The sequence below is a fragment of the Passer montanus genome, unplaced genomic scaffold (genome assembly GCF_014805655.1).
Source record: "Passer montanus isolate IOZ18808 unplaced genomic scaffold, ASM1480565v1 scaffold109, whole genome shotgun sequence".
NCBI classification, from domain to species: domain Eukaryota; kingdom Metazoa; phylum Chordata; class Aves; order Passeriformes; family Passeridae; genus Passer; species Passer montanus.
Window position 1 is genome coordinate 981,538 of NW_024357502.1, and position 27,867 is coordinate 1,009,404.

Below are 27,867 nucleotides of genomic sequence, written 5' to 3' on the forward strand. Positions count from 1 at the left end.
TCCTAAAAGCAGCATCAGCTGTGACCAGGCCTTGGCTCTCCTGCCTTTTTTTGTGCTCCCATGGAGCAGAGTGAGCCAGGATCGATGGTCCTGGATAAAAGAGGCAATTCCACAGGATAACCCCAAACTGGCCTCACTTTTGTGGAAACCACACCAAAAGGTGGGGGGATTTTGGATCGGATTTGTCATCCCCTGAGGGCTTTGGGCCTCCTCCAGCCCCGGTTCCGTGGGTTTTCCGAGGGCACTGTGGGTGTGACCCGGCCTTTGATGTGGGGCCTCTTCCCTTTGTGGGGAACAGAGCCCCCAAACCCCCAGTGCTCCTCTGCAGGTCGGGTTTGATCCTTCCTGTACCACAGAAAATCCATGGAAGGGTTGTTCTGCTGCAGCCCGGCCCGGGGAGGTGCTGGGAATGAGCTGGGGAGTTCCGTAGGATAATACCAAATTTCTCCAGAGCCGCTCGCTCCGGGCCTCCCCCCAGCCCTGCCTTTCCCTCACGCTGAAACCCAAACCTGGCTGACTTCACCAAGCTGAAGAGAATTCGATATTTCTCACTTCTAGGTCACCTCAGTCCAGATCGTTTCCTGCCGGGAGCGGGGGGTTGGGAATGCCCTGGTGGAGATGGAAAAGCCATTCCCGTTCCTCCTGGGGCGTGCAGGGCCTGGCTCCAGGATCAATCCTTCATTTTGGGGCACTCCCATCCCTGCTGCAGTGGGAATGTGCCCATCGCAGGTCGGGATTTGGCTCTGGTCTTCCCAGAAAGGGACAAACAAACCTCCAGTGAGTGAATGTGAGGTTGTTCAGGCATAAATCCCTGGAAAATCCTGTCCAATTTAAAACTTCCCCCCAAAAATCCTGAAAGGTGAAGATTCCTCAAGGTTCCAATTGCTCCTGGTGGGCTGGAAGCCTTTTGTGCCTTTGGGAGCGTCGTCTGGCTGGTTTTTAGGATATCTGGGAGGTGGGACATACAAATTTTTCCTTTTTTTTTCATTCAGAGAGTGGGCAGGCCCTGGCACAGGTGCCCAGAGCAGCTGGGGCTGCCCCTGGATCCCTGGAAGTGTCCAAGGCCGGGTTGGACACTGGGGCTTGGAGTACCCTGGGATAGGGGAAGTGTCTCTGGGGGTGGAACGGGATGGCATTTATGGTCACTTCTAACCCAAACTGTTCCTGGATTCTGTGATTTTCTCAGCTGGTGCTTGGACTTCAATCCAGGTCAAAACTCTTGTCTTGATGAATCAGTTTATTTGCATTAAAAGTGCAAAATCAAAGCTTGGGAGGTAAATTCCATGTGTGGCTCCTTGTCCTGGAGCGATGCCGGAGGAACAGATTTTCTTAATTTCTAAATAACTGGAATTTATGAGGTCTTATCAGTATTTGGTTTGGATCTTACCAATGTTGACACCTGGTCCTGCTGTGCTCCCAAAACAGGGAAGAATAATCCCTGTTGGAAAACAGAGGTGGGACCAAGGTTGGTGATCCTCAGAGAGCACTTCCATGGATCCTTGGTGACACCAGTTCCATGTCCAGCCTGAAATCCCGCGTGTTTCACACCGAGGGCTGGGGCAGAGGAGTGCAGGGCTGGCAGCAGCATCCTCCAGCTCGTTATCCCAAATTTCCCTCTCCCATGACCGCCTGTGCGCTCCGGGCCCGCTCCGCCCTGCTTAACGATCCGTGTCCAGCTCAGGCCTTCCTCCAAAACTGCGCCTTTTCCCACTCTTTGATTCTCCCCTCTCCAGAAGGAGAAGGATTACATAAACTGGAGGGTTTAATGAGTGCACTGGGCTTGCTTTTGGGGGAATTTCCAGTGGATTCAGGGTTATAGCTTCATTAGGCCTGGGTTGGGAAACTCATGGCAGCGCTGGGCGGGCCCGAGCCCCGACCCTTTGTTGTGTTCTCTTCTGAAGGACCAAGCGCTCCCGCCCCTTTTTGAAGTCCTAATTCCCTTTATGGGATGTTGCAAGGCCTTTCTATAGAGTGCTGCCTCTGAAGTCCGAAAATCCCGGTGCCAAAAATGCCCCTTTCCCCAACGGCTTCGCGTCCTGACGTCGGGAGCAAAACTTTGTCCTGGGCAGTGTCCACCCAGACCTTTCCCTCTGGGGCTTTGTTGCAAAAATTCCCATTGTTGGGATTCATGCCTGAAGAGATTTCTTTAAAGGGATGGGGCTGGGAGTCCCCTGGCTCGGCTGGGAGGAGCACTCGGAGTAAATAAACTCCAGGGCTTCTCCTGCTTTCCAACCACTAGAGGTCAAGGTTGTGCTGTGGGATAACACATCCCACAAGGATTCACATCCCGATCCAAGGATTCGCTCCTGTTCCCGCTGCAGCCGCCTCCAGGGGCAGCTTTGTACACGGAATTTTGTTATGGATTGCCCAGCTCGTTCATTAATTCAGGGCTGACTGTGTGTGCTCGGGGTGAGGAGAACTTTGAGGTGGATTTTCCAAGGAATGGGATGTACATGCCTGGATTTTCCAAGGAATGGGGTCTTCATGCTGTGCTTGGATTTCAGTATTCCTCAGATGTAGGAATTACTCCAGTGGTTGGTCCCTGGTGGGGTTTTGCGTCCCAAGGGGAGATTCCAAAGGGATTTTGAGGCTGGCAAAAATCAAAGCTGCTCCCGAATTATTTTTGGGGGGATGTTAAAACTTCCAAGTGTTGAAAAGGAAATAATTTGGGAGGTTTGCACATGCATAAAGCTTTGTGCTCTCTGCAGTTCAGGTAGCAAAAGTAATTAATAATTAGTGACTTTTAATAGTCATTAATAATGTTTTAGTTCTCCCTTGGTGTCGCTGACAGCTGGATCTCCAGCAGGTTTGATGGTTTTCCTGCTCCCTTCTAAATCCAGGCTGCCACATTCCCATAGGGAAGGGGATTGGGCCCATTTTGCCACCTCAGAGAATCCTGGAATTCCAGAATGTCCAGGAGCTACCTGGGCTTGTGGAAAGTGTCCTTGCCCATGGAATGAGAGGATCCTGAATATCCTGTCCATGATTCCCACACATCTTTCTCCTGATACATAAAAAATCCACAGCATAATATGGGGAGGAATCCTCTAAATCTGTGTCTAAATCCGTATAAATTCCAGGTTTTCCGAGTGTTTATTTTCCAGTTACACCAGTACACGAACCCGCGTGTCCAGCACCGCCACATCCATGGGATTGGCCTTTTTTCCCTGGTTTTGGCTGGGATTTGGCCCTGGAGACCCCTTGTGTGTTCGTGCTGTTCCCATTCCTTGCCCTTCGGTTTGAACTTGATCAGCTCCTTAACAAGTGGGGCTGAACCACTTTTCCTGTGATTGCCGTGCTCCATATCAAAGGAAAAACAATGGAATTTCTGCAGGAGGGCACAGTGTGACCTCAGCTGCCAGACAACCCCAAAATCCCTGGAATAACTCCGCGTGTTCCCAGCCCTCTGTCCCGCTGCTTCCAGCACGTTTTCCTTGAGCACCTTTTACAGCTCGTTCCGCACATCAACAATGTGCAATTAAACCCTCCTGGGCTCCCACAAAAATGCTTTCAGGAACCTCTGGGGTCCAGATGTGGAATGTTTTGTGCCGCCACGGCTGGAAGAGAGGAACAAATCCAGCGGTTCAGGAGGTCCCTGAGCGCGGCCTGTGACAGTCACCACATGGCCCGCGGGCGAATATTGCTGCAGCTGGGCCGTAAACGGATCAATGTGGCAGCACGGGGGCCGGGGCCTTGGGATTTGGAAAGAGTCAGGAGCGTGTTTGGGTTGTTGCATAATCCCTGGCCTGCTTTGCAAATGGATCTGGGAATATCTGGGTTGGGGAAAAGGCGACGTGTCGGAATTCCGCCGAGCGCGTGGCGCCTCCGGCCTCCTTTGTCCCCTTCCAGGGCTGGCTGCGCCTCGTGCCTCAAAACCAAACTAAATCCCAGGTGAAATCTGTGTTTTCTCCTAGGCACAGCAGCAGAGGAACCTGGACAACATCGTGTCCCAGCAGCCCAGGATTAGCGGGGGGAAGAAATCCAAGAAGGAGTTCAGTGCCAGCTCCGAGCTGGAGGTGAAGAACACCAGCCCCATGTCGGAGCAGGATTCGGGGATCCTGGATGTGGAGGATGAGGATGAGGAGGAAGAGGTAAACACCAAACCGGGCAGTGTGGGGTGTCTGTGGTGTCTCAAGAGGTTTGCTCCTTGCTCCTTGGGGAGTCCTGAAGGTGCAGAAGAGGCTGGAGAACGTAGGATGTATCTCAAAATTTGGTTCTTTTGTGGTTTTATCCCTGTTCCCGTTACTGGGCTCAGCAGAGAGGCCAAGGATTAGGAACTGCCCACTCCAGTCTGTTCCAGCAGCTTGGTGCTGCTGGGGAACATCCATCCCTCATGGAAACATTGCTCCATAACCCATTTTTTGCCTGTTCCTTTGTCCTGGTTTGTCTTCGGATAAGGGGTTGTGTCTTTGGATGGCAAGTGGAAATTTGAATTCCTTTATGTGCGTCCTTCTTCCCTTCCTGCTGCAGTTTCCTGGGACCTGACAGAGGATTTTGGGAACCACATAACCTGGGGATGATGTTGGTTTCTCCTTCCTCCCAGTGCTGGTTCACCTGGGATTTGGGATGTTTCCCATGGAATAGATCCCAGTGGCTCAGGAAAGGCAGCTCGGAGATCCAGACCTGCAGTGCAGGACCTGGGGGGTTGAGCCTTTGGATGTGTCCATCATTCCTTGGGATTCAGCCATGTCCTGGACCTTTTGGGAAGTTCTGTCTGCCCCTCTGGATGCTTTTTTATTGTTTGTTAAAACCTCTTTTGTCAGGAAAATGATGTTTTCAGCTACAGCCAGTCGCTGGGCTGGGGGTGTTTGTCACCCTGACCGTGGCAGCCCCAGAGCAGCCAGGGAGGGGACCAAGGACAAGCTGGAAATTTGAAGTGGGGATTGTTCAAGTTGTTCTGGGCTTTCTATTTTCTCCCTGCAAATCCATTCCCTCCTTTCCATGGCTGCTGTGCACCCAGAGCAGAGTGAGGTCACACCTTCCTCCATGGGGATGGAATTGTGGGGTCAGCCCTGAGCTCTGCTGGGCCCTGCTCTGGGGCCCTCTGTGTGAGCTCCACATTCCTACATCAGCATGGAATGAGGCCCTGGAGCTGCTCCAGGGCTGGAGCCAGGCTGGAGAGCTGGGAATGTTCCCTGGAGAAGGGAAGGCTCCAGGCAGAGCTCAGAGCCCCTGGCAGGGCCTGCAGGGGCTCCAGGAGAGCTGCAGAGGGACTGGGGACAAGGGACAGAGGGACAGGACACAGGGAATGGCTGCCACTGGCCAAGGGGAGATTGGGCTGGGATCTTGGCAAGGAATTGCTGGCTGGGAGGGTGGGCAGGGGCTGGGCTGGAATTCCCAGAGAATCCCTGGATCCCTGGCAGTGTCCCAGGCCAGGCTGGACATTGGGGCTTGGATCCACCTGGAACAGCGGGAGGTGTCCCTGGAGTTGGATCCAAATGGGATTTAAGGTCACTTCCCACCCAAACCCTTCCATGATTCCATGGTTCTGGCCTATCTCAGGCAGGTGAATCCCATCCCGGGTGTGGTGGCACTTTGGTGGCCTCGCAGGAGGTGACCCTGCAGCTGGGGATGGCAGGAGGGGCTGTCCCCATCCCAGTCCCAGGGTGGGCAGTGGCCGCTGTCCGTGGTGATGGAGAGCACTGGGGGAGGGGCAGCAGCCATGGGACCCTCGGGTGCACCTGGCCAGGTGTCCTGGAGGAGATGCCATGGAGGAGATCCCAAGGAGGAGATGGCATGGAGGAGATGCAATGAGGGAGATCCCATGGAGGAGATCCCATGGAGGAAATCCCATGGAGGAGATTCCATGGAGGAGTTCCCATGAAGGAGATGCCATGGAGGAGATCTGGTGGAGGAGCACCATGGTGGAGATGTAATGGAGGAGATGCCATGGAGGAGTCCCATGGAGAAGATGCCATGGAGGAGATCCCAAGGAGGAGATGGCATGGAGGAGATCCCAAGGAGGAGTCCCATGGAGAAGATGCCATGGGGGAGATCCCAAGGAGGAGATCCCATGGAGGAGAGCCGATGGAGGAGATGCTATGGCGGAGATTCCACGGAGGAATTCCCATGGAGGAGCCCCCATGGAGGAGATCCCGTGGAGGGAGATCCCATGGAGGAGATCCCATGGAGGAGATTCCATGGAGGAGATCTGGTGGAGGAGCCCCATGGAGGAGATGCCATGGAGGAGAGCCCATGGAGGAGATGCTATGGAGGAGATTCCACGGAGGAATTCCCATGGAGGAGCCCCCATGGAGGAGATCCCATGGAGGAAATCCCATGGAGGAGAGCCCATGGAGGAGATGCCATGGAGGAGATTCCACGGAGGAATTCCCATGGAGGAGCCCCCATGGAGGAGATCCCATGTGGGAGAGAAAAGCGAGCAGTTTGTTCCTGATCAGCTTTGCGTTCCCCGTTCCTTCCTCATAGAATCAGGGAATCTCCTTAATGGAAAGGGACCCACAGGGATCATCCATCCAGCCCTGTCCCTGCTCAGACACCCCAAAATCCCACCCTGGCCATCCCTGGAGCAGTGTCCCAACACTCCTGGAGCTCTGGCAGCCTCGGGGCCGTGCCCATTCCCTGGGCAGCCTGGGCAGTGCCAGCACCTCTGGATTTCAGCCTTTCCCTCTTCTCCAGCCTGACCTGCCCTGGAACAGCTCCAGCATTCCCTGGGTGCTGTCCCTGGGTCACCAGAGTGAATCCTCCTGGGGAATCATCCTTTTTGGAAAGAAAATTATTGATTTATTGGCCACAAAAACCTCTCAAGCAGAGATGGAGCCATTCCAATTTTGGGGTCCACACGACAAGAGAGACCTGGAGGGGCTGGAGCGTGCCCAGGGAAGGGATTGGAGCTGGGAAGGGGCTGGAGCATCCCTGAGGGAGCTGGGAAGGGGCTCAGTCTGGAGCAAAGGAGGCTCAGGGGGGACTCTGAGCTCTCCCTGGAGCCATCCCTTCTCCAGGTGAACATTCCCAGCTCTCCCAGCCTGGCTCCAGCTCCCTGATGTCCCCTGGGCTCTCTCCAGCAGCTCCAGATCCTTTTCCTGAGGACTCCAGAGCTGGGTTGGAGCGGGGCCATGGCTGGAGGCAGCAGTGGAGTTTTGGGGACAATTCCTGTGGTGTCACTTGCAGTTCCCCCCTGCTCGTGCCCTGTCCCGTGTCCCTGTGCCCCAGCTCATCCATGGATTCCCAGCAGTGGGACTCTGGGATGGTTCCCAAATCCCCCGATTTGGCTCCTCTGGAATTCCTGGTGTTCAAGTCTGGAGGGTTTTCACCCTCACTGGGGGACAGAACCTGGGCTCGTGTCCTGCCTTTACACCAAAGCCCACCAAGGATCTGAGATCCAAACCCTCATGTCCCAGATTAACCCTTACATCCCAGATTAACCCTTGTATCCCAAATTAACTCTCCTATGCCAAGTTAATCCTCATATCCTGAATTAACTCTCCTCTCCCAAATTAAGCCTTATATCCCGAATTAACCCTTATATCCCAGATTAACCCTTATATCCAAATTAACCCTCGTATCCCATATTAACCCTCCTCTCCCAAATTAACCCTTATATCCCGAATTAACCCTTATATCCCAGATTAACCCTCGTATCCCAAATTAACTCTCCTATGCCAAGTTAATCCTTATATCCTGAATTAACTCTCCTCTCCCAAATTAACCCTCACATCCCAAATTAAGTCTCCTCTCCCAAATTAACCCTTATATCCCAAATTAATCCTCATATCCCAAATTAACCCTTGCATCCCAAATTAACCCCCTTATATCCCAAATTAACTCTTGTATCTCAAATTAACCCTCCTCTCCCAAATTAACCTTCATATCCCAAATTAACCCTCAATCCCAAATTAACCCTCCTCTCCAAAATTAACCCTTATATCCCAAATTAACTCTCGTATCCCAAATTAACCTTCATATCCCAAATTTATCCTTGCATCCCAAATTAACCCTCCTATCCTAAATTAACCCTCCTCTCCCAAATTAACCCTTGTATCCCGAATTATCCAAACCCAGAGCATGGCTTCCCTAACTCTGAGCCAGCCCCGTGCTGGTGGCAGCCAGGGCTGCAGCTTTCCGTGGCAGACGCGCCTTGCAGGGGTTAAATGTGCTGCAGGGATGGTTTAACCCCACTTGCAGGAGGGTCTGGGTGTTCCCGGCTCTGGGAACGTGCCTGCTGCAGGATTTGGGAATGAGATTGGGAGGTTGACGTGGCGTGGACTGGGAAATTTTGGGATAAGATGAATAAATCCTTTGTTCTGGGAATCAAGAGGAATAAAAAGCAGGATTGGGCTGGAGGGGGAGTCAGGGGAGCCATCAGTCCTGGCCTGGGGCAGCCCGAGCTCCCGTGGCATTGGCACGTCCCAAAGATCAGGGATTTATGGATTGTTGGGAGCGCTGGAAGTGCTGCTCTGGCTCAGGAAATGCAGGCACTTCTTCAGTGCCAAACGCAGTGGATTTTTAGATGTGTCTGAATATTGAAAGAGCAGCTGAACACCTGAACTGGTGAACGCGAGGCAGGGTCATTGTGTGAGGTGTTAATCCAGGCAGAGGGAGGATTTCATGGAATCATGGGATGGCTTGGGATGGAAGGGACCTTAAAAATCATCAATTCAAAAATCATCCAGGGACAGCCACCTCAAATCTGGGAATTCCAACCCAGCCTGTCCTCACCCTTCCAGGAGAGAATTCCTTCCCAAGAAGGAGTTCCCAAGAAGGAATTCTTTCACTCTGATTCCACATCAGAGAGGAATTTATCCCACAGAATCCAGAGGGTGCAGATGTGGGAATCCCATCCTGCAGCACTGGGATCAGCCCAGGATGGGCTTTAATGTCCCTCCCATCCCAAACCAGTCTGGGATTTTGGGATCCCCATTCTGGCTCCAGCCAGGCCCCTCTGCAGCCCCCAGGAGTGATTTCCCTCACACCCTGCGACCTTTTAACAGCTCCATTTCCACCCCACAGAGGAACTTATCCCACAAAATCCCATCCCACTGCAGCCCTGCCATGTCCAGGAACACTCCCACCATCCCAGGCTGCTCCAGAGCAGCTCCAGAGGCAGTGCCTGAGGGTGCAGCTGTGGGAATCCCATCCTGGATCACCTCAGGGTCCCCCCATTAGGATCCCTCCCATCCCAAACCAGTCTGGGATTTTGGGATCCCTCATTTCAGCTCCAGCCAGGAACCTCTGCAGTGCCGAGATCTGATTTTCCTTGCATGGAGGAGATTCTTTCACTCCAGTTCCACATCAGAGAGGAATTTATCCCACAGAATCCAGAGGGTGCAGATGTGGGAATCCCATCCTGCAGCACTGGGATCAGCCCAGGATGGGCTTTAATGTCCCTCCCATCCCAAACCAGTCTGGGATGCTGGGATCCCCCATTCCAGCTCCAGCCAGGACCGATTTCCCTCTCACCCTGCGATCTTTTATCAGCTCCATTTCCACCTCACAGAAGAGTTTCTCCCAGTCCCATTTTCCCCTCCCCATCCCTGCTGAGGAGTCTCCAGGACCCTGCCCGGGGCGCTTTGGGGTTGGGAATTCTCCCTGAGCCCCGAGCTGCCCTTTCCTCACCCCAGCTCCCTGCCAGCCTCGTTAAAATCTGGGAAAACAGCACCATTGCCAGGGCTGTCCATGGGGCCTTTCATCCCTGCCCCTTTCCCTGCCCCTTTCATCCCTGCCCCTTTCCCTGCCCATCTCAGTGGTGCTAGAGTGGAATCCCATTTCATCCCTGCCCCTTTCCCTGCCCCTTTCATCCCTGCCCCTTTCCCTGCCCATTTCATCCCTGCCCCTTTTCCTGGGATTTGGGGTGCCGGAGCTTTCAGCCTGGGCTAAGGACTGCAAGGGGAATGTCTCTAAAGGACACAAAATGCAAATTCCCCTCTGGACAGGGACAGGGACAGAGACATTCCCACCATTCCAGGCTTCTCCAAGAGCAGCTCCAGAGGCAGGAGCTGGAGGTGCAGATGTGGGAATTCCATCCTGGAGCACGTCAGGATGGGCTTTAATGTTAATAACCTTTCATCCCTCCCGGGATTTGGGGTGCCAGAGCTTTCAGCCCAGGCCAAGGAGTGCCAAGGGAACATCCCCAAGGGACACAAAATGCAAATTCCCCCCTGGACAGGGACAGGGACAGGGACAGAGACATTCCCACCATTCCAGGCTTCTCCCAGAGCAGCTCCAGAGGCAGGAGCTGGAGGTGCAGATGTGGGAATTCCATCCTGGAGCACATCAGGATGGGCTTTAATGTTAATAACCTTTCATCCCTGCCCTTTTCATCCCTGCCCCTTTTCCTGGGATTTTGGGGTTCCAGAGCTTTCAGCCCGAGCCAAGGAGTGCCAAGGGAACATCCCCAAAGGACACAAAATGCAAATTCTCCCTCTGATCCCACCCAGCCCAAATTCCCTTCCTCGTCCCCATCCTGGAGCCTCCCTGCTGCCTCTTCCCGAGGGGAAAAAACGGGAAAAATCAAACCCAAATGGAGCCTTCAAGCAAATGGAACGTGAAATCCAAAGAATGGGCTGGGGTTTTTGCCCGCTTTTTGCCTTTTTTCCCACTTTTTGTTGCGTAAGGAGAGCACTTTTCCTGCCCCTTTCATCCCTGCCCCTTTCATCCCTGCCCCTTTTCCCGGGATTTGGGGTGCCAGAGCTTTCAGCCCAGGCCAAGGAGTGCCAAGGGAACATCCCCAAGGGACACAAAATGCAAATTCTCCCTCTGATCCCACCCAGCCCAAATTCCCTTCCTCGTCCCCATCCTGGAGCCTCCCTGCTGCCTCTTCCCGAGGGGAGAAACCGGGAAAAATCAAACCCAAATGGAGCCTTCAAGCAAATGGAACGTGAAATCCAAAGGATGGGCTGGGGTTTTTGCCTGGTTTTTGCCTTTTTTCCCACTTTTTGTTGCGTAAGGAGAGCAGGGGCGGTGCCAGGATCCCTTGGATCCTGTGCCTGGAGTGAGGCCGAGCGTTCCGTGGGATTTCAGTGCAGCAAAACCCACATTAAAGGGAATTTTGCTGCTTCCAAGCCCTGAAAAATCAGAATATTTGGGGAGATCCCAGGAATTAAATGGGTTTTTCCATACCTGGAATCTTGGCTTTGCCCTAGACCCACTGGTGTTGTTCTCACCAAAAAATGATATTTTGGAGTGATAAACATATTTAAATGTGATTTTTTTAGAGTTAAATTCACCTAAAAGTGATTTTTAGAGAGGAATTTAGTTCTATTTGAATTTTAGAGAGTTATATTCACCTAAAAGTGATTTTTTTTAGAGTGGAATTTAGTTCTCTTCGAATTTTTGAGAGCTAAACTCACCTAAAAGTGATTATTTTTTTGAGTTACACTTGTATAGATGGGATTTTTTTATAGTTTCATTTGCCTAAATTGATTTTTTGCAGTGGAATTTATTTAGCTTCAAATTTTTTAAAGTTGCACTCACCTAAAAGTGATTTTTTGCAGTGACACTTATTTAATATTAGCATTTTCTAGATCTACACTCACCTAAAAGTGATTTTTTCGAGTTACCCTGATATAGATGTGATTTTTTTACAGTTTTATTCACCTAAATTTGATTTAGGTGGAATTTATTTATGTTTAAATTTTTTAAAGTTGCAGTCACCTAAAAGTGATTTTTTCAAGTTACCGTGATATAGATGTGATTTTTTTTACAGTTTTATTCACCTAAATTTGATTTATTAGAGCGGCGTTAATTTATGAGATTTTTTTAGAGTTGAACTCACCTAAATGTGATTTTTTTTTAGAGTGGAATTTATTTATATTTAAATTTTGAAGAGTTATATTCATCTACATGTGATTTTTTTAGAGTGGAATTTATTTAAATTGGAAATTTTTAGATCTTCACTCACCCAAAAGTGATTTTTTTGGAGTTACACTGATTTAGATGTGACTTTTTTTAGTGTTTCATTTTCGTTAATGTGATTTTTTTAGTGTGGGATTTATTTAATTTTATTTTTTTAGAGTTTTACTCACCTAAAAGTGGCACTTCGGAGTGACACTGATTTATATAATTCTTGAGAAAATATTTTGATAAATTATATTTTTACATAATTTCTAATAAAGGAAATATGATTTATATGATTTTTTTTTTAAGTTTCATTTACCCCAGTGTGATTTTTTTAGAGTGACTTTTATTTATACTTGATGTTTTTGGAAGATTCCAGTTCTCTCCATGTAATATTTTGGTGTTTCACTTGCCTGTATTTAAATTTTTTTAGTGGTGATTTTTTTAGCATGGGATTTATTTAATTTTACTTTTTTAGAGTTTTACTCACCTAAAAGTGGCACTTCGGAGTGACACTGATTTATATAATTCTTGAGAAAATATTTTGATAAATTATATTTTTACATAATTTCTAATAAAGGAAATATGATTTATATGATTTTTTTTTTAAGTTTCATTTACCCCAGTGTGATTTTTTTAGAGTGACTTTTATTTATACTTGATGTTTTTGGAAGATTCCAGTTCTCTCCATGTAATATTTTGGTGTTTCACTTGCCTGTATTTAAATTTTTTTAGTGTTTCACTTTCACTTTTGAAGTTTTTTTCAGTTTTCCTTATTTATCCATGGAATTTTCATGAGCTACACTCACCTGGATGGGGATTTTTGGACTGACACTCATTTAAATTTAATTTCTTTAGAGCTACAATCCCCTAAATGTGATTTTTTTTTTGAGTGACTTTCATTTATATTTGGTTTTTTTTAGGATTTCAGTTGTCTCTCTGTGATATTTTAGAGTTCCACTTACCCATATTTAAATTTTTTGCGGTTCTACTTACTTATAAATGAAATTTTTGTGACTTGCACTCACCTAGATTGGATTTTTTAGAGTGACACTTAAATTTGATTTTTTTTATAGTTTCATTCACCTAAATGTGATTTTTCGGAGCAACAAACTTATTTAAATGTGATTTTTTTTTTTTAGGATTTTATTTGTCTCTCTGTGATATTTTAGAATTCCACTTCCCCATGTTTATTTTTTTGCTGTTCTACTTATTTATAAATGAAATTTTTCATGACTTGCACTCACCTAGATGGGATTTTTTAGAGTGAGGCTTATTTAAATTTAATTTTTTCATAGTTTCCTTCATCTAAATGTGATTTTTTTTGAGCAAACTTATTTAAATGTGATTTTTTTTTTAGGATTTTATTTGTCTCTCTGTGATATTTTAGAGTTCCACTTACCCATATTTAAATTTTTTGCCATTCTACTTATTTATAAATGAAATTTTTATGACTTGCACTCACCTGGATGGGATTTTTTAGAGTGAGGCTTATTTAAATTTGATTTTTTTTTTTAGTTTCATTCACCTAAATGTGATTTTTTGGAGCGACAAACTTATTTAAATGTGATTTTTTTTTAGGATTTCACTTGTCTCTCTGTGATATTTTAGAGTTCCACTTACCCATATTTAAATTTTTTGCACTTCTACTTACTTATAAATGAAATTTTTATAACTTGCACTCACCTAGATTGGATTTTTTAGAGTGACACTTAAATTTGATTTTTTTTATAGTTTCATTCACCTAAATGTGATTTTTCGGAGCAACAAACTTATTTAAATGTGATTTTTTTTTTTTAGGATTTTATTTGTCTCTCTGTGATATTTTAGAGTTCCACTTACCCATAGTTGAGTTTTTTGCATTTCTACTTACTTATAAATGAAATTTTTATAACTTGTGCTCACCTAGATTGGATTTTTTAGAGTGAGGCTTATTTAAATTTAATTTTTTCATAGTTTCCTTCATCTAAATGTGATTTTTTTTGAGCAAACTTATTTAAATGTGATTTTTTTTTTAGGATTTTATTTGTCTCTCTGTGATATTTTAGAGTTCCACGTACCCATATTTAAATTTTTTGCCATTCTACTTATTTATAAATGAAATTTTTATAACTTGTGCTCACCTAGATTGGATTTTTTAGAGTGACACTTACTTAAATTTGATTTTTTTTTAGTTTCATTCACCAAAATGTGATTTTTTGGAGCGACAAACTTATTTAAATGTGATTTTTTTTTAGGATTTTATCTGTCTCTCTGTGATACTTTAGAGTTCCACTTACCCATAGTTGAGTTTTTTGCATTTCTACTTACTTATAAATGAAATTTTTATAACTTGCATTCATCTAGATGGGATTATTTAGAGCGAGGCTTATTTAAATTTAAGTTTTTCATAGTTTCATTCACTTAAATGTGATTTTTTGGAGCAACAAACTTATTTAAACGTGATTTTTTTTCGTGTTTCACTTGTCTGTCTGTGATATTTTAGGGTTCCATGTATCCATATTTCAATTTCTTGCAGTTTTACTTCCTCATCCATGGATTTTTGGTGAGTGTCCCAGGTTTTTCATGGATTTTCTCCCTGTTTTAGGTGCCTGGAGCCCAGGATTTGGTGGATTTCTCCCCGGTCTATCGATGCCTCCACATCTACTCCGTCCTGGTGAGTGAATCCGGGATTTTCCTGCTCTGGGGAATTCCATGGAGCTGCCCCTCCCTCCTTTATCCCGGGATGTGCATCCCTGAGGGAGGAAAATGTGGGGAAAATCTGTGGAATTCCTTCCAGCAGGGCACAGAAATGCAAAGGAATTTTCTCCTGCTGTCCCAAATCTGGATTTTTTCATGTGTTTATATTTCGTAGTTGTTGGGCTTTCCTCCAAGAATTCCTCTTTGGATCCAGGAATTCCATTGTTCCTTGGAAATGGAGGAATTTCGGTGAGGAATTGGTTGGATTCTGATGCTGTTTCCTGCAAGAATTCCTCTTTGGATGCAGGAATTCCATTTTTCAGTGAAAATGGGAGAGTTTGGGGCAGGGATTGGTTGGATTCTGATGCTGTTTTTCCAAGGAAAATGAATTATTCTGTGTGAATAGGAGAATTTTGGGCAGGAATTGATTGGATTCTCTGGTACCATTATCTCTGAGAAATTTTTTTGATCCATTAACTTTGATATTCTATTGAAATGGGAGAGTTTTGGGGCAGGAATTGGTTGGATTCTGACATTGTTTTCTCCAAGAATTCCTCTTTGGGTGCAGGAATTCCGTTATTCCATGGGAATGGAGGAGTTTTGGGCAGGGATTGGTTGGATTCTGATGCTGTTATCTCCAAGGAAAATGAATTATTCTATGGGAATGGGAGAATTTTGGGCAGGAATTGATTGGATTCTCTGGTACCATTATCTCTGAGAAATGTTTTTGATCCATTAACTTCGATATTCCATTGAAATGGGAGAGTTTGGGGCAGGAATTGATTGGATTCTGATGCTGTTTACTCCAAGAATTCCCCTTTGGATCCAGTAATTCCATTATTCCTTGGAAATTGAGGAGTTTTGGGTTGGAATTGGTTGGATTGTGATGCCATTTGCTCCAAGAATTCTTTGGTTTCCTTAACTTGATTATTCCATTGAAATAGGAAAATTTTGGGCAGGGATTGGTCGGATTCTGACATTGTTTTCTCCAAGAATTCCTCTTTGGGTGCAGGAATTTTGTTATTCTATGGGAATGGGAGAATTTTGGGCAGGAATTTGTTGGGTTCTGATGCTGTTTTCTCCAACAATACTTATTTGGATGCTGTAATTTCAATATTCCATGGAAATGGAGGAGTTTTGGGCAGGAATTGATTGGATTCTCTGGTACCATTATCTCTGAGAATTTTTTTGATCCATTAACTTCGATATTCCATTGAAATGGGAGAGTTTTGGGCAGGAATTGATTGGATTCTGACATTGTTTTCTCCAAGAATTCCTCTTTGGATGCAGAAATTTTGTTATTCTGTGGGAATGGGAGAGTTTTGGGCAGGGATAGGTTGGATTCTCTGATACCATTTTCTCCAAGGATTCTTTGCATTCAGTAACTTTGTTATTCTGTACAAATGGAGGAGTTTGGGGGGAGAAAATGTTTGGATTCTGATGCTGTTTTCTCCAGGAATACTTTTTTTGGTTGCAGCAATTTCGTTATTCCCTGAAAAATGGGAGAGTTTTGGGCAGGAACTGATTCTCTGGTACCATTATCTCTGAGAAATTTTTTTGATCCATTAACTTCGATATTCCATTGAAATGGGAGAGTTTTGGGCAGGAATTGATTGGATTCTCTGGTACCATTATCTCTGAGAAATTTTTTTTAGCTATTAACTTCATTATTCCATTGAAATGGGAGAGTTTTGGGCAGGAATTGATTGGATTCTGACATTGTTTTCTCCAAGAATTCCTCTTTGGATGGAGGAATTCCGTTATTCCATGGGAATGGAGGAGTTTTGGGTTGGAATTGGTTGGATTCTGATGCTGTTTGCTCCAAAAATTCTTTGGATCCATTAACTTCATTATTCCATTGAAATGGGAGAGTTTTGGGCAGGAATTGATTGGATTCTGATGCTGTTTACTCCAAGAATTCCTCTTTGGATGGAGGAATTCCGTTATTCCATGGGAATGGAGGAGTTTTGGGTTGGAATTGGTTGGATTCTGATGCTGTTTGCTCCAAGAATTCTTTGGATTCATTAACTTCATTATTCCATTGAAATGAGAGAACTTTGGGCAGGAATTGGTTGGATTCTGATACTATTTTCTCCAAGAATTCCTCTTTGGATTTGTTACCTTCATTATTCTTTGGTAATGGAGGAATTTTGGGGAGGAATTGGTTGGATTCTGATGCTGTTTCCTCCAAGAATTCCTCTCTGGATGCAGAAGTTTTGTTATTCTGTGGGAATGGGAGAGTTTTGGGCAGGGATTGGTTGGATTCTCTGATACCATTTTCTCCAAGGATTCTTTGCATTCAGTAACTTTGTTATTCTGTACAAATGGAGGAGTTTGGGGGGAGAAAATGTTTGGATTCTGATGCTGTTTTCTCCAGGAATACTTTTTTTGGTTGCAGCAATTTCGTTATTCCCTGAAAAATGGGAGAGTTTTGGGCAGGAACTGGTCAGATTCCGATGCTGTTTGCTCCAAGAATTCTTCTTTGGCCACAGTAATTTCACTATTCCATGGAAAAGGAGGAGTTTGGGGCAGGAATTCCTCAGAAATGGATCATTTTCTGCACCTTGGAGACCTTCGCTGCCCTGCCAGCTCTGTCTGACAGGAGCAGCTTTGCTGCCATCCCCAAATCCACCCTTGCCCGGATCACTGAGATTCCTGAGGGGAAAATTCCCACAGATTGTGCCAGGAGTTCGTTTTTTGCCTGGAAATGGTTCCTTGGAGCTGTCCCAGGGAGCTCCTGTTTCCACAGGCTGGCTCCTGGGAATTCTGAGTACAGTGATTTTTTAAAATATTAATTTATAAGGAAGGCAGATAATGAACTTTTGGAGCTCATCCTCCAAATTTGAATTGGGAATTTTTGGGATGCTTCCAGTAGCATCCAAGCCTTAAATCTCTTGATCCAAGGAACCTGTGGAGTCTCATCCCTTTTCCAGGGCCTTTGGAGCTCCCCCTCCCACTCTGAATTTCAGAGATGCATCTGAGCCTTGAATCTCCTGATCCACAGAAGCTGTGGAGCCTCATCTCTTTTTGGGGACATTTGGAGCTCACCCTCCAACTTTCCATTTTAGGGATGCTTCCAGGAGCATCCAAGTCCTGAATCTGCCATTCCAAGGAACTTGTGGAGTCTCATCCCTTTCCCAGGGCCTTGGGAATTCACCCTCCAAATTTTAATTTTGGGGATGAATCCAAGCCTTGACTGTCCCATTCCAAGGAACTTCAGGGGTCTCTTCCCTTTTCCTGGGCCTTGGAGCTTTCTCTCCAACCTTCAATTTCAGGGATGCTTCCAAGCCTTGAATGTGCCATAGAACTTTTTTCCAGAATGTATCCAGGAGCATCCAAGCCTTGAATGTGACATTCCAGGGAGTCTCATCCCTTTTCCTGGGCCTTTGGAGCTCCCCCTCCCACTCTGAATTTCGGGCTGCATCCAAGCCTTGAATGTGCCATAGACCTTTTTTCCAGAATGTATCCAGGAGCATCCAAGCCTTGAATGTGACATGCCAGGGAGTCTCATCCCTTTTCCTGGGCCTTTGGAGCTCCCCCTCCAACTCTGAATTCTGAGGATGCTTCCAGGAGCATCCAAGCCCTGAATCTGCCATTCCAAGGAATTTGTGGAGTCTCATCCCTTTTTCAGGGCCTTTGGAACTCACTCTCCAACTCTGAATTTCAGGGATGCATCCAAGCCTTGAATCTCCTGATCCAAGGAAACTGTGGAGCCTCATCCTTTTCTAGGGACATTTGGAGCTCACCCTTCCAACTCTGAATTCTGAGGATGCTTCCAGGAGCATCCAAGCCCTGAATCTGCCATTCCAAGGAATTTGTGGAGTCTCATCTCTTTTTAGGGACATTTGAAGCCCACCCTCCAACCTTCCAGGAGCTTCCAGGAGCATCCAAGCCTTGAATCTCCTGATCCAAGGAAACTGTGGAGCCTCATCCTTTTCTAGGGACATTTGGAGCTCACCCTCCAACTCTGAATTCCGAGGATGTTTCCAGGAGCATCCAAGCCCCGAATCTGCCATTCCAAGGAACTTGTGGAGTCTCTTAGCTTTTCCAGGGCCTTGGGAGCTCACCATCCAAATTTTAATTTTGGGGATGAATCCAAGCCTTGAACCTCCTGATCCAAGGAATCTGTGGAGCCTCATCTCTTTTTAGGGACATATGAAGCCCACCCTCCAACCTTCCAGGAGCTTCCAGGAGCATCCAGGCCCTGAATCTGCCATTCCAGGGAACCTGCATCCCTTTTCCAGGGCCGTTGGAGCCCAGGAGCTGTCGTGGGGCTCCTCCCCTGTGGTTGGGCAGCCCAAATCCCAGGCAGGAGATGAAAGGAGCTCTGTGTTGCCAGCTTTCCTCCCTTCCCAGCCTGGAGAGGGAATTGTTTCCCAGTTCCCGGCGTCTCCAGCGATCCACACGGGTTTGCTGAAGGAAAGGAACTGTCAGAAGCCCCGTTCCTATAAAACATCTTTTTGTGCCCCTCATCTGTTCATAATTAGGTCATTTGGCCACGTTGCCGTGAGATTTTCATGGAATGAGAAGCTCCCCTCCCCAAAATGTGTGGCTGTGTTTATCTTGGAGGAATATCCCAGCGCTCCAGGCGGAGCTGGGAGGGAGCAGGAGTTTGTTAATTGGGAATTAGGAGGGAGCTGAAAGGCTGGGAGGGCTGAAAGTGCCACTTTATTTGGGAAAACTTCAGGGAGGAATGGGGATCATGGAAATGGGATTAGGAATCCTGTTCGAGGGGCTGCCAGGCCTTGGTTTGACACGAGAGTGTGGGTTTCATATGGATTTGATATGAATTTGATATGGGTTTAATATGGGTTTGATGTAGGTTTAATATGGATTTATTATTGATGTAATTTGGATTTTAAAAGGACTTAATTTGGATTTAATATGGATTTAATTTGGATTGATTATGGATTTGATTTGGATTTATTATGGATTTGCTGGTGTGATTGTCCACAAAGGTGTACTGAGGAGGGTCAGCAGCTTCTGCTGGTGGATGGGGCAGTTTTGAACATTCCAAATGGTTGCATTCCATGGATTTCAAGGCCAAGACATGAAATTGCTTTGCTTCACATAACAGAAATGGGTTTGTCTCTGCATTGGGGATTTTGTTGTCTTTCTAACCAGAAAAAGGGATTGATCCTCAGAAATGTGTCAGGGGAAGCAGCAGATCCATGGGATGGATCTGGGTGGGATTGTCTCCTTCTGGAGGTGGGAATGGTGCAGGGGCTGGGTGGTGGTGTCCCTACAAGGGACAGGGGGAACATGGGGTGGGATGAGAGGGAGCAGCCAGGGGAGGTTTAGGTCGGATATTGGGAAAATTCCTTTGTGGGAAGGGTTTTCCAGCAGTCCCCATCCCTGCAGGGACGTGGCCCTTGTGATGCCTTGGGAAGGGTGACCTAGAACAGAGGCTGGGCAGAGTTACAGGATAAAGCAGGGATTTATGAAAAGGATCTCCTCAGTGGATCCACCTTGGGCAGCACAAGAGCGCAGTTAAAACCTGACCATCACTTGGGGACACACAGGACAGCACTGGGGATGGTTGGATTCAGCCCCAGAGGATTTCTCCAACCTCAGGGATTCCTTGGAGAGGTTCAAGCAGGGCAGGGGTTCAGTGCCAGCAGCTCTGTCCCCACCCTGAGCTGGGGCCAGCCCCTGCTCCCATTCCAGCCCCTGCTCCTATTCCTCCTGTTCATCCCCATTCCAGACCCTGCAAACAGGGACGAGAATTCACAATGAGCAGAAATCCAAGCACAGCTCTAGGGAAGGTGTTTTAGGGAGCCAGGAGCAGGAGGAAAAAAACCCCTGAGCAGCAAATTGCCCTTTTGCTGACCTGAGCCTGAATCCTGGCCTGGCTTTCTAGGCCCAGCTCGGGTGGAGCAGTGTCAGAGATCCTGCACAGCATCGAGGGAACGGCCCCGGCAGTGTCAGACGGAAGGATCATAATGTAATAGTTCCCCAAAACTCCCAATATTTGTCATTTACAATGGCGTTATCTCGGAGCTTGGCCTGCAGTTAAAAAGGCCCACGTTGAATAAACATTGAGATATTTATTATTTTTAGTGAAATCGACCTTCCAGTCACCTCGGTTTTATGGCTGCGCTGCTTATAAATTCCCAAAGGATTATTTGCAAACTCCTGCTCCTATCTGGCAGCCTTATCAGCAGGGCAGGAGTTCACATATTGTACCGGGGGGTCAGCCCGCGGTCATGGGCTTCCAGAGGGGGCCAGGCACCTGTAAATCCTGCAAATCCTTCCCTCGGCAACCAAGGCGAAGGACAACATCCAACAGGCACGGAGACTTTTCCAGGAAACGCTGAACTTTGGCAGGAAGGGCAGAGCAGGGGGAAAGAAAGTGAAGGAAGGTCAGGCGGGGGTTAATTGAGAGCTGGACCTTGGCGTGGTGGCGGCTGCGGGGCAGGACAGGCTCTCCTGGGATGTTTTATGGGATTGTTCATCCCAATTCCTTCCCTGGGGAGGAAGGGGCTGCCTGAGGGAGAGATGGGCATGGGAAAGGTTTGGATCTCTGCAGATATCAAACAAAACATCCCAACTTCTTTAGGGTGTCTCCATCCTGAACCAGTCTGGGAATCTGTGAATGGTTTTAGGAGGGCACTGGCAGCAAGTCTAAGGCATGAGAATTTTGGGGTCATTTGGGCAAGGTCTGGGCAGGTTTGAGCTGACCCTGAGCCCTCAGCCCACCCCAGGGTCTGTTCAGCCTTTTCAGGCTCTCCTGGGATGTTTTATGGGATTGTTCATCCCAATTCCTTCCCTGGGGAGGAAGGGGCTGTCTGACGCTGTCCTGAGGGAGAGATGAGCGTGGATTTCTGCAGATATCAAACAAAACATCCCAAAACCTTCAGGGTGCCTCCATCCCAAACCAGTCTGAGAATCTGTGAACAATTTAAGGAGAGGGACTGGCAGCAAATCCAAAGATGGGAATTTCAGGATTAGTTGGGCAAGGCCTGGCCTGGTTTGAGCTGACCCTGAGCCCTCAGCCCAGCCCAGGTTCTGTTCAGCCTTTTCAGGCTCTCCTGGGATGTTTTATGGGATTGTTCATCCCAATTCCTTCCCTGGGGAGGAAGGGGCTGCCTGAGGGAGAGATGGGTGTGGGGAGGGTTTGGATTTCTGCTGATCTGGGATAAAACATCCCAACTTATTTAGTGTGTCTTCATCCCAAACCAGTCTGGGAGTTTGTGAATGATTTAAGAAGGGGGACCAAATCCAAAGGTGGGAATTTCAGGGTCAGTTGGCCAAAGCCTGGGTTTTTAGGGTGCCTCCATCCCGAACCAGTCTGGGAATCTGTGAATGATTTAAGGAGGGGCACTGGCAGCAAATCCAAAGATGGGAATTTCAGGATTAGTTGGGCAAGGCCTGGCCTGGTTTGAGCTGATCCTGAGCCCTCAGCCCACCCCAGGGTCTGTTCAGCCTTTTCAGGCTCTCCTGGGATGTTTTATGGGATTGTTCATCCCAATTCCTTCCCTGGGGAGGAAGGGGCTGCCTGAGGGAGAGATGAGCATGGGAAGGGTTTGGATTTCTGCAGGTCTGGGATAAAACATCTCAACATCTTTAGGGTGCCTCCATCCCAAAGCAGTCTGGGAATCTGTGAACGATTTAAGGAGGGCACTGGCAGCAAGTCTAAGGCATGAGAATTTTGGGGTCTGGCCTGGTTTGAGCTGATCCTGAGCTCCACGCTCATGTTTTATGGGACTGTTCATCCCAGTTCCTTTCCTGGGGAGGAAGGGGCTGCCTGAGGGACAGATGAGCATGGGAAGGGTTTGGATCTCTGAGATCTGGGATAAAACATCCCAAAATCTTCAGGGTGCCTCCATCCCATTGCAGTAAAATGTTTTGGAAAGGCACACCAACAGCAAATCCAGGGATTTCAGGGTCAGTTGGACCAGGTCTGGCCTGGTTTTTGCTGATCCTGAGCCCAAGCCCAGCCCAGGCCGAGCTCAGCAGCCCTGGCCCATCTCAGGCCATCAGCAGCCCGGGCTGGTGGCATCAGCTCCGTCCCCTCCTGGCACAGGGGCTGTGGAAAATGGCAATATTGTGATCTCAAAGCAAACCCAGGACGTGATTTCACCATCGATGGGTCGATCCTTTGTGCTGCCTCTGGCCAAAGTCTGTGTAATGCTGGGGCTGCTTTGATCAATATCCAAAATAAAGGAGGAGAGGTGAGGCCTGGGCCAGCTGGTTTATCTGCAGGAGCATCTCAGCAGCTGCTGGGTGCCTTGGATTTCCAGGCCAAGACATGGGATGGCTTCGCTTTACACAACACAAAATGAAAAGCAGTTTTGTGTTTCATGTTTCCCCTAAGCTGCAGCGAGGCAGAAAGCAAAGAGCGAACCCAAAGCAGAAAGGAATGAAATTTAAAAAAAAAAAAAGCCAAGAAAAAACTCAAGGGAGAGTGGGCTGCACTGAAGGTGCTCCCAAAAAGTTGTCAGGAGGCAGCTGAGGGTGATTTAAGTCCCTTAAACTCTTCCCTGAGCGGGGCTGGTGCCTGTTAGTGCTCATTTAGGCTCTGCCTCGGCGGGGGGGGTTTTTTTAGCTCGGTGCTAATTGCTTCCCAATTACTTTGAGGTTCTTCACATGTTCCTGAAGACACTGGGATTGACACTCCCAGCTCTTTGATCCCAGCTACAAAGGGGTCATTTTAGGGGAAAGAACAAGTGTCCAAAAACAGAGGCAACAAGGCAGAAAGAAAAAGGGAGCGGATTCTGAGGTAAAAACAGCCTTAAAAACTGGAGCTGCCGAAGGATTTCTGGAGAATCCAGAGCTGGATAATTTAGATAAATGGGAGCTGCCAGGGATTTACTATAAATTTGTCCTATCTCAGCACTGACATTTTTATCTGTGCTGCCTCTCCCCCAACCCTCGAGCTGCTTTGATGCACAAAGTGCATTAAAAAGGTTAAAAAAAAAGCAAGGTTAATAATAACCCCCCTATTTTACTGCAGACAATCCACGTAGGACTATCTTGTCAGGGTGGATAGTCTGTATCCTTTTGGAACAGCTCTCCTTGGGAATTTTAGGGAAGGACAAGTTTTGTATCTCTTAGTGCCCAGCCAGTGCAGCCTTGGGAGGAGAAACGAGGTTTTGTTTTGGGATTATCGCTGGAATCACAAGGTTTTGCTGCAGGAGCTGCTCAGGGGTCCCTGGGCTCAAGGTGAGCCCGTGGAATTCCCACCTGGGATGGCCACATGGAGCAGATTCTGTTGGGAATGGGGGATCCTGTGGATCCTGGTTCTCCTGCCAGCCCTGCACTTGAATCATTTTCATTCCTCTCCCAGGTGTGATGCTGCTGGTGCTGCCTGCCCCAATCCTCCTTCTCCTGCTTTTTTGGGATGGGTTGGGCAGGGGGGCTCAGCTCATCCATGGGGCTGGGGCTCCCACTCCCTCCCCACCCTCTCGGGGGCTCAGCATCCCCACCAAAAATATTTGTGCTTTGCAGAGGGAGCAGAACAATTGAAGTTCTCCTTTCAAGGCACCAGGGAGGCTCTTTAGGAACCACAACTGCAACAACGAGAGCCACCCAGCCCTGCCTTTCAGATGAAACCAAACCTTTTTTCTCTTTGTAGCACCACTTGTTCCTTTTATTCCACAGCGCAACACAAACCCCACCATGGAAACTCTGTGGTTCTTCTGTTTCAGAGCTCGGGCTTGTCAAGCTTGCCTTGAGAGCTCAAAAACTTTATATATATTTTTTGGAAAGGAGCGGGGCGCGCAGTGGAAAAAAAAAAAAAACAACAAATCCCTCTCTGGTGACTCCTTGTCCATCTCAGGCACTTTGCAGCCTGTCCCGTGGCCGTGTCCTGGCATTTCTCAGCGTCTGCTGCCTGGGCTGGTGCCTGGTGCGGGGAGATAGCTGTAAACAGAGCTCTGAGATCATAGGGGAAGGCTGGGGGGAGCCACTTTGTGCACGCCATTGATAAGGCCACAGGAAAAGCCATTAGAGCGGGCCGGTGTCAGTGACCTGTGATAACCACCCTGTCCTACGTGCTAATGGAGCCTGGCCCTGGTGGCAGCAGGGTGAACTTTGGGAATTGTCACAGCGCTCCTTTGACCCCCTGACCTCCTTTTTTTTCTTTTTTTTTTTTCCTCGGGAGAAAAAGCGCTTGGCTGCGATCAAAGCGCAGAAATCAGCGCTGGTTGATAGCATCACAGGGCTTGAAATATTCCCCTTGGAAAACAGACGTGGAAACGTGGAAAGGGAGGGGAAAAATAAAATAAAAAAAATCCACTCTGAGCCATGGAGGTTTTCCTGCAATAGCCCGGATGCAGACTCCTCGTCAGCTGAGGGAGGGGGAGCAGCAGAGCTTTCCCAGGGCTGGGAATGTGCTGGGGTCTGGATTTAGGGCTGGATTCATCCCCTCAGTCCCATCCCTGGGGCTCTCAGTGCCAGCGCTGAGCTTTCCCAGGGCTGGGAATGTGCTGGGGTCTGGATTTAGGGCTGGATTCATCCTCTCAGTCCCATCCCTGGGGCTCTCAGTGCCAGCGCTGAGCTTTCCCAGGGCTGGGAATGTCCTGGGGTCTGGATTTAGGGCTGGATTCATCCCCTCAGTCCCATCCCTGGGGCTCTCAGTGCCAGCGCTGAGCTTTCCCAGGGCTGGGAATGTCCTGGGGTCTGGATTTAGGGCTGGATTCATCCCCTCAGTCCCATCCCTGGGGCTCTCAGTGCCAGCGCTGAGCTTTCCCAGGGCTGGGAATGTCCTGGGGTCTGGATTTAGGGCTGGATTCATCCCCTCAGTCCCATCCTGCTCTCAGTGGCCAGCTCTGATTGTCCTGACTGGGGAAATTGATGGAATTTCTTTGTGGGATCAGTCTCTGGGGAGGGATCTCAGGGGCTTCTGGTCTGACCTCCTGGAATTAGGGATAGGTGGGATCTGGGCAAGGAATTGCTGGCTGGGAGGGTGGGCAGGGGCTGGGCTGGAATTCCCAGAGCAGCTGTGGCTGCCCCTGGATCCCTGGCAGTGCCCAAGGCCAGGTGAGATGTTGGGGCTTGGAGCAGCCTGGGACAGTGGGAGGTGTCCGTGCCATGGATGGAGAGGGATGAAGATGCTCTTTAAGGTCCCTTTCCACCCAAACTATTCCATGACTCCTTGGAAGCAGCTCTGAGAGCAGCCCAGGCTGTTCAGGGCTTTATCCCAGCTTGTGTTGAAAACCTCCAAGATTCCAGAACCTCTCTGAGAACTTGTCCTGCCCTTGTCCCCTGTGCTGGGACTGCCGGGGCACCTCCAGGGCTGGAGAAACTCTGGAGAGCCTTGGAGGGGCTGGAGCATGGCCAGGGCAGGAACAGAGCTGGGAAGGGGCTGCAGAATTGCTGAGGGAGCTGGGAAGGGGCTGGAGAATTCCTGAGGGAGCTGGGAAGGGGCTGCAGAATCCCTGAGGGAGCTGGGAAGGGGCTGCAGAATCCCTGAGGGAGCTGGGAAGGGGCTGCAGAATCCCTGAGGGAGCTGGGAAGGGGCTGCAGAATCCCTGAGGGAGCTGGGAAGGGGCTGCAGAATCCCTGAGGGAGCTGGGAAGGGGCTGCAGAATCCCTGAGGGAGCTGGGAAGGGGCTCAGCCTGGAGCAGAGGAGGCTCAGGGGCCCTTGTGGCTCTGCACAGCTCCTGCCAGGAGGGGACAGCCGGGGGGGTCGGGCTCTGCTCCAGGGAACAGGGACAGGAGCAGAGGGAACGGCCCCAGGGGAGCCTCAGGGTGGGCACTGGGGACATTCCTACATGGAAAGGCCTTGGAAGTGCCCAGGGAGGTTTGGAGTCCCCATTAGTGGTGGGATTTCAGAGCCCTGTGGCTGTGGCTCTTGGGGACATGGGGCAGCGGTGGCCTTGGCAGTGCTGGGGAGTATTCCCACCCAGTGATCTTCAAGACCTTTTCCAACCTTTTCCAGTCATTCCATGATCCTGTGACTTCTCCCTTGGGTTGGAGCTCCTGGCAGTTGCCCTGTGGCTTCTCCAGGTCGCTGCCACCAGAGAGGAGCTGGACGTGTCCCAGGACAGGCCCTGCTGTGGTCCCCACTTGTCACCAGCTCCCTTTGGGGTGACTCCCTGAACTCCTTGATCCCGACCCTCTGGAACTGACCACCCCACTAATGATTTATTTTTCCAGCTGGGCCTCATCCATACAGGGACATCCATACAGGAATATTGTGGAAAAGCACATGAAATCCTGGCTAAGGTCAGGATTTCTGCTTTCCCAGGATCCCCAAATCCTGCTGTGCCAGCACATCATTGGCACAACTCCTGCTTGAATATGTCCTGGTTCTCCCCACTCCCCTTCTCCTCCATTCCCCTGGAATTCTGTCCCAGGAGGACTCAGCTCAATGGGGGCTGAAAGTTCTGGAATTCCTCCCATCATTTTTTCAGCTTTTACTGCAACATTCACCTTTTCCCACTCATTTCTGAGGTCTTTTTGAAGGAATTTTAGCCACTCTGGAGCTGCTGGATGCAGGGAGCTCCGAGGCCATGGGGATTTTGTTGGGAATGTTCACCTTGTTCAGGGTCCAGCTGAGCCACCCTGAATTCCAGCCCCGCTCCTCGCCTTGTGCAGGCGTGGGAAGGCTCTTCCCAAGATTTGCTGTTTCCGGGCTTTGGGGCTCAGGAGGGTCCCAGGAATGTTTGGAAAATGCCTCAGCTGCCCCAGAGGACTCCGTGGTGGTGTCCAGAAGGGAGATATCTCAAAAATAACAAGTGATAGGGGCGGAAGTGAAGTGATCTGGAAGGAATTTCCCTGGAGAACGTTGGTGTTCTAAGGTAAAACTTGGTTTAGCACAAAGGGAAATGGTGAATTCCCACTCTTTTCTCATCCTCTGATTGTGATTCAAACCATAATGGAATGGTTTGGGTTGGAAGGGACGTAAATCCCATCTAATCCCAATGGCAGGGGCATCCAGTTCAGACAGCTCGTGGAAAACTTGGTCCAAGTCTAAATTTGCTGAATTTGAAGTAAAATCAGGAATCTCTGATCCTTTTCCATGTAAATTTTGAGGATCTCCAAGGCTGGAGGCTGCCCAGCTTCTTTGCTCCAACATTTGACCACCTCTGTGGAATTTTTTCCCCCATTTAATTGATTTTAATTCCTCCTTTTGTATTTTGCCCCTTGCCTCTGTTCTTCTGAGTGTTTCCAAGAGGATCCTGGATCCATCTGTTCTGGAATCCAGGACTGGATGAGCTTCCTCAGCCTTCTCCCTCCTCTCCTTCCCCAGCTGTCCCAGTCCTGCTGGGCTGATGCTGATATTCCACATTTAGGGCTTATTTTGGCTCCTAAAAATGAACCAAAGTCTCTCTCTGTGCCACTTCTTGGGGACATTTAAAGCCCCAAATCCAACCCTGGTGAGCGGTTCCAGTTTTTCCTGATTATCCCTAAAATTTGAGGGCTGGCGTTGGCTGCAGCTGTGG

General features: G+C 48.5%; 1 protein-coding gene across 6 annotated transcripts in view; it reads left to right on the forward strand.

Annotated features, from left to right (window-relative positions):
- Positions 1 to 27,867, forward strand: part of EXOC6B (exocyst complex component 6B) — a 299,883-nt gene that overhangs the window by 132,271 nt on the left and 139,745 nt on the right. For all 6 annotated transcript variants that reach the window (XM_039723879.1, XM_039723889.1, XM_039723905.1 and 3 more), the window contains 2 exons: positions 3,915 to 4,091; positions 14,384 to 14,452. In XM_039723879.1, coding sequence (XP_039579813.1) covers positions 3,915 to 4,091; positions 14,384 to 14,452 — 246 coding nt within the window. The remainder of the gene's footprint in view (positions 1 to 3,914; positions 4,092 to 14,383; positions 14,453 to 27,867) is intronic.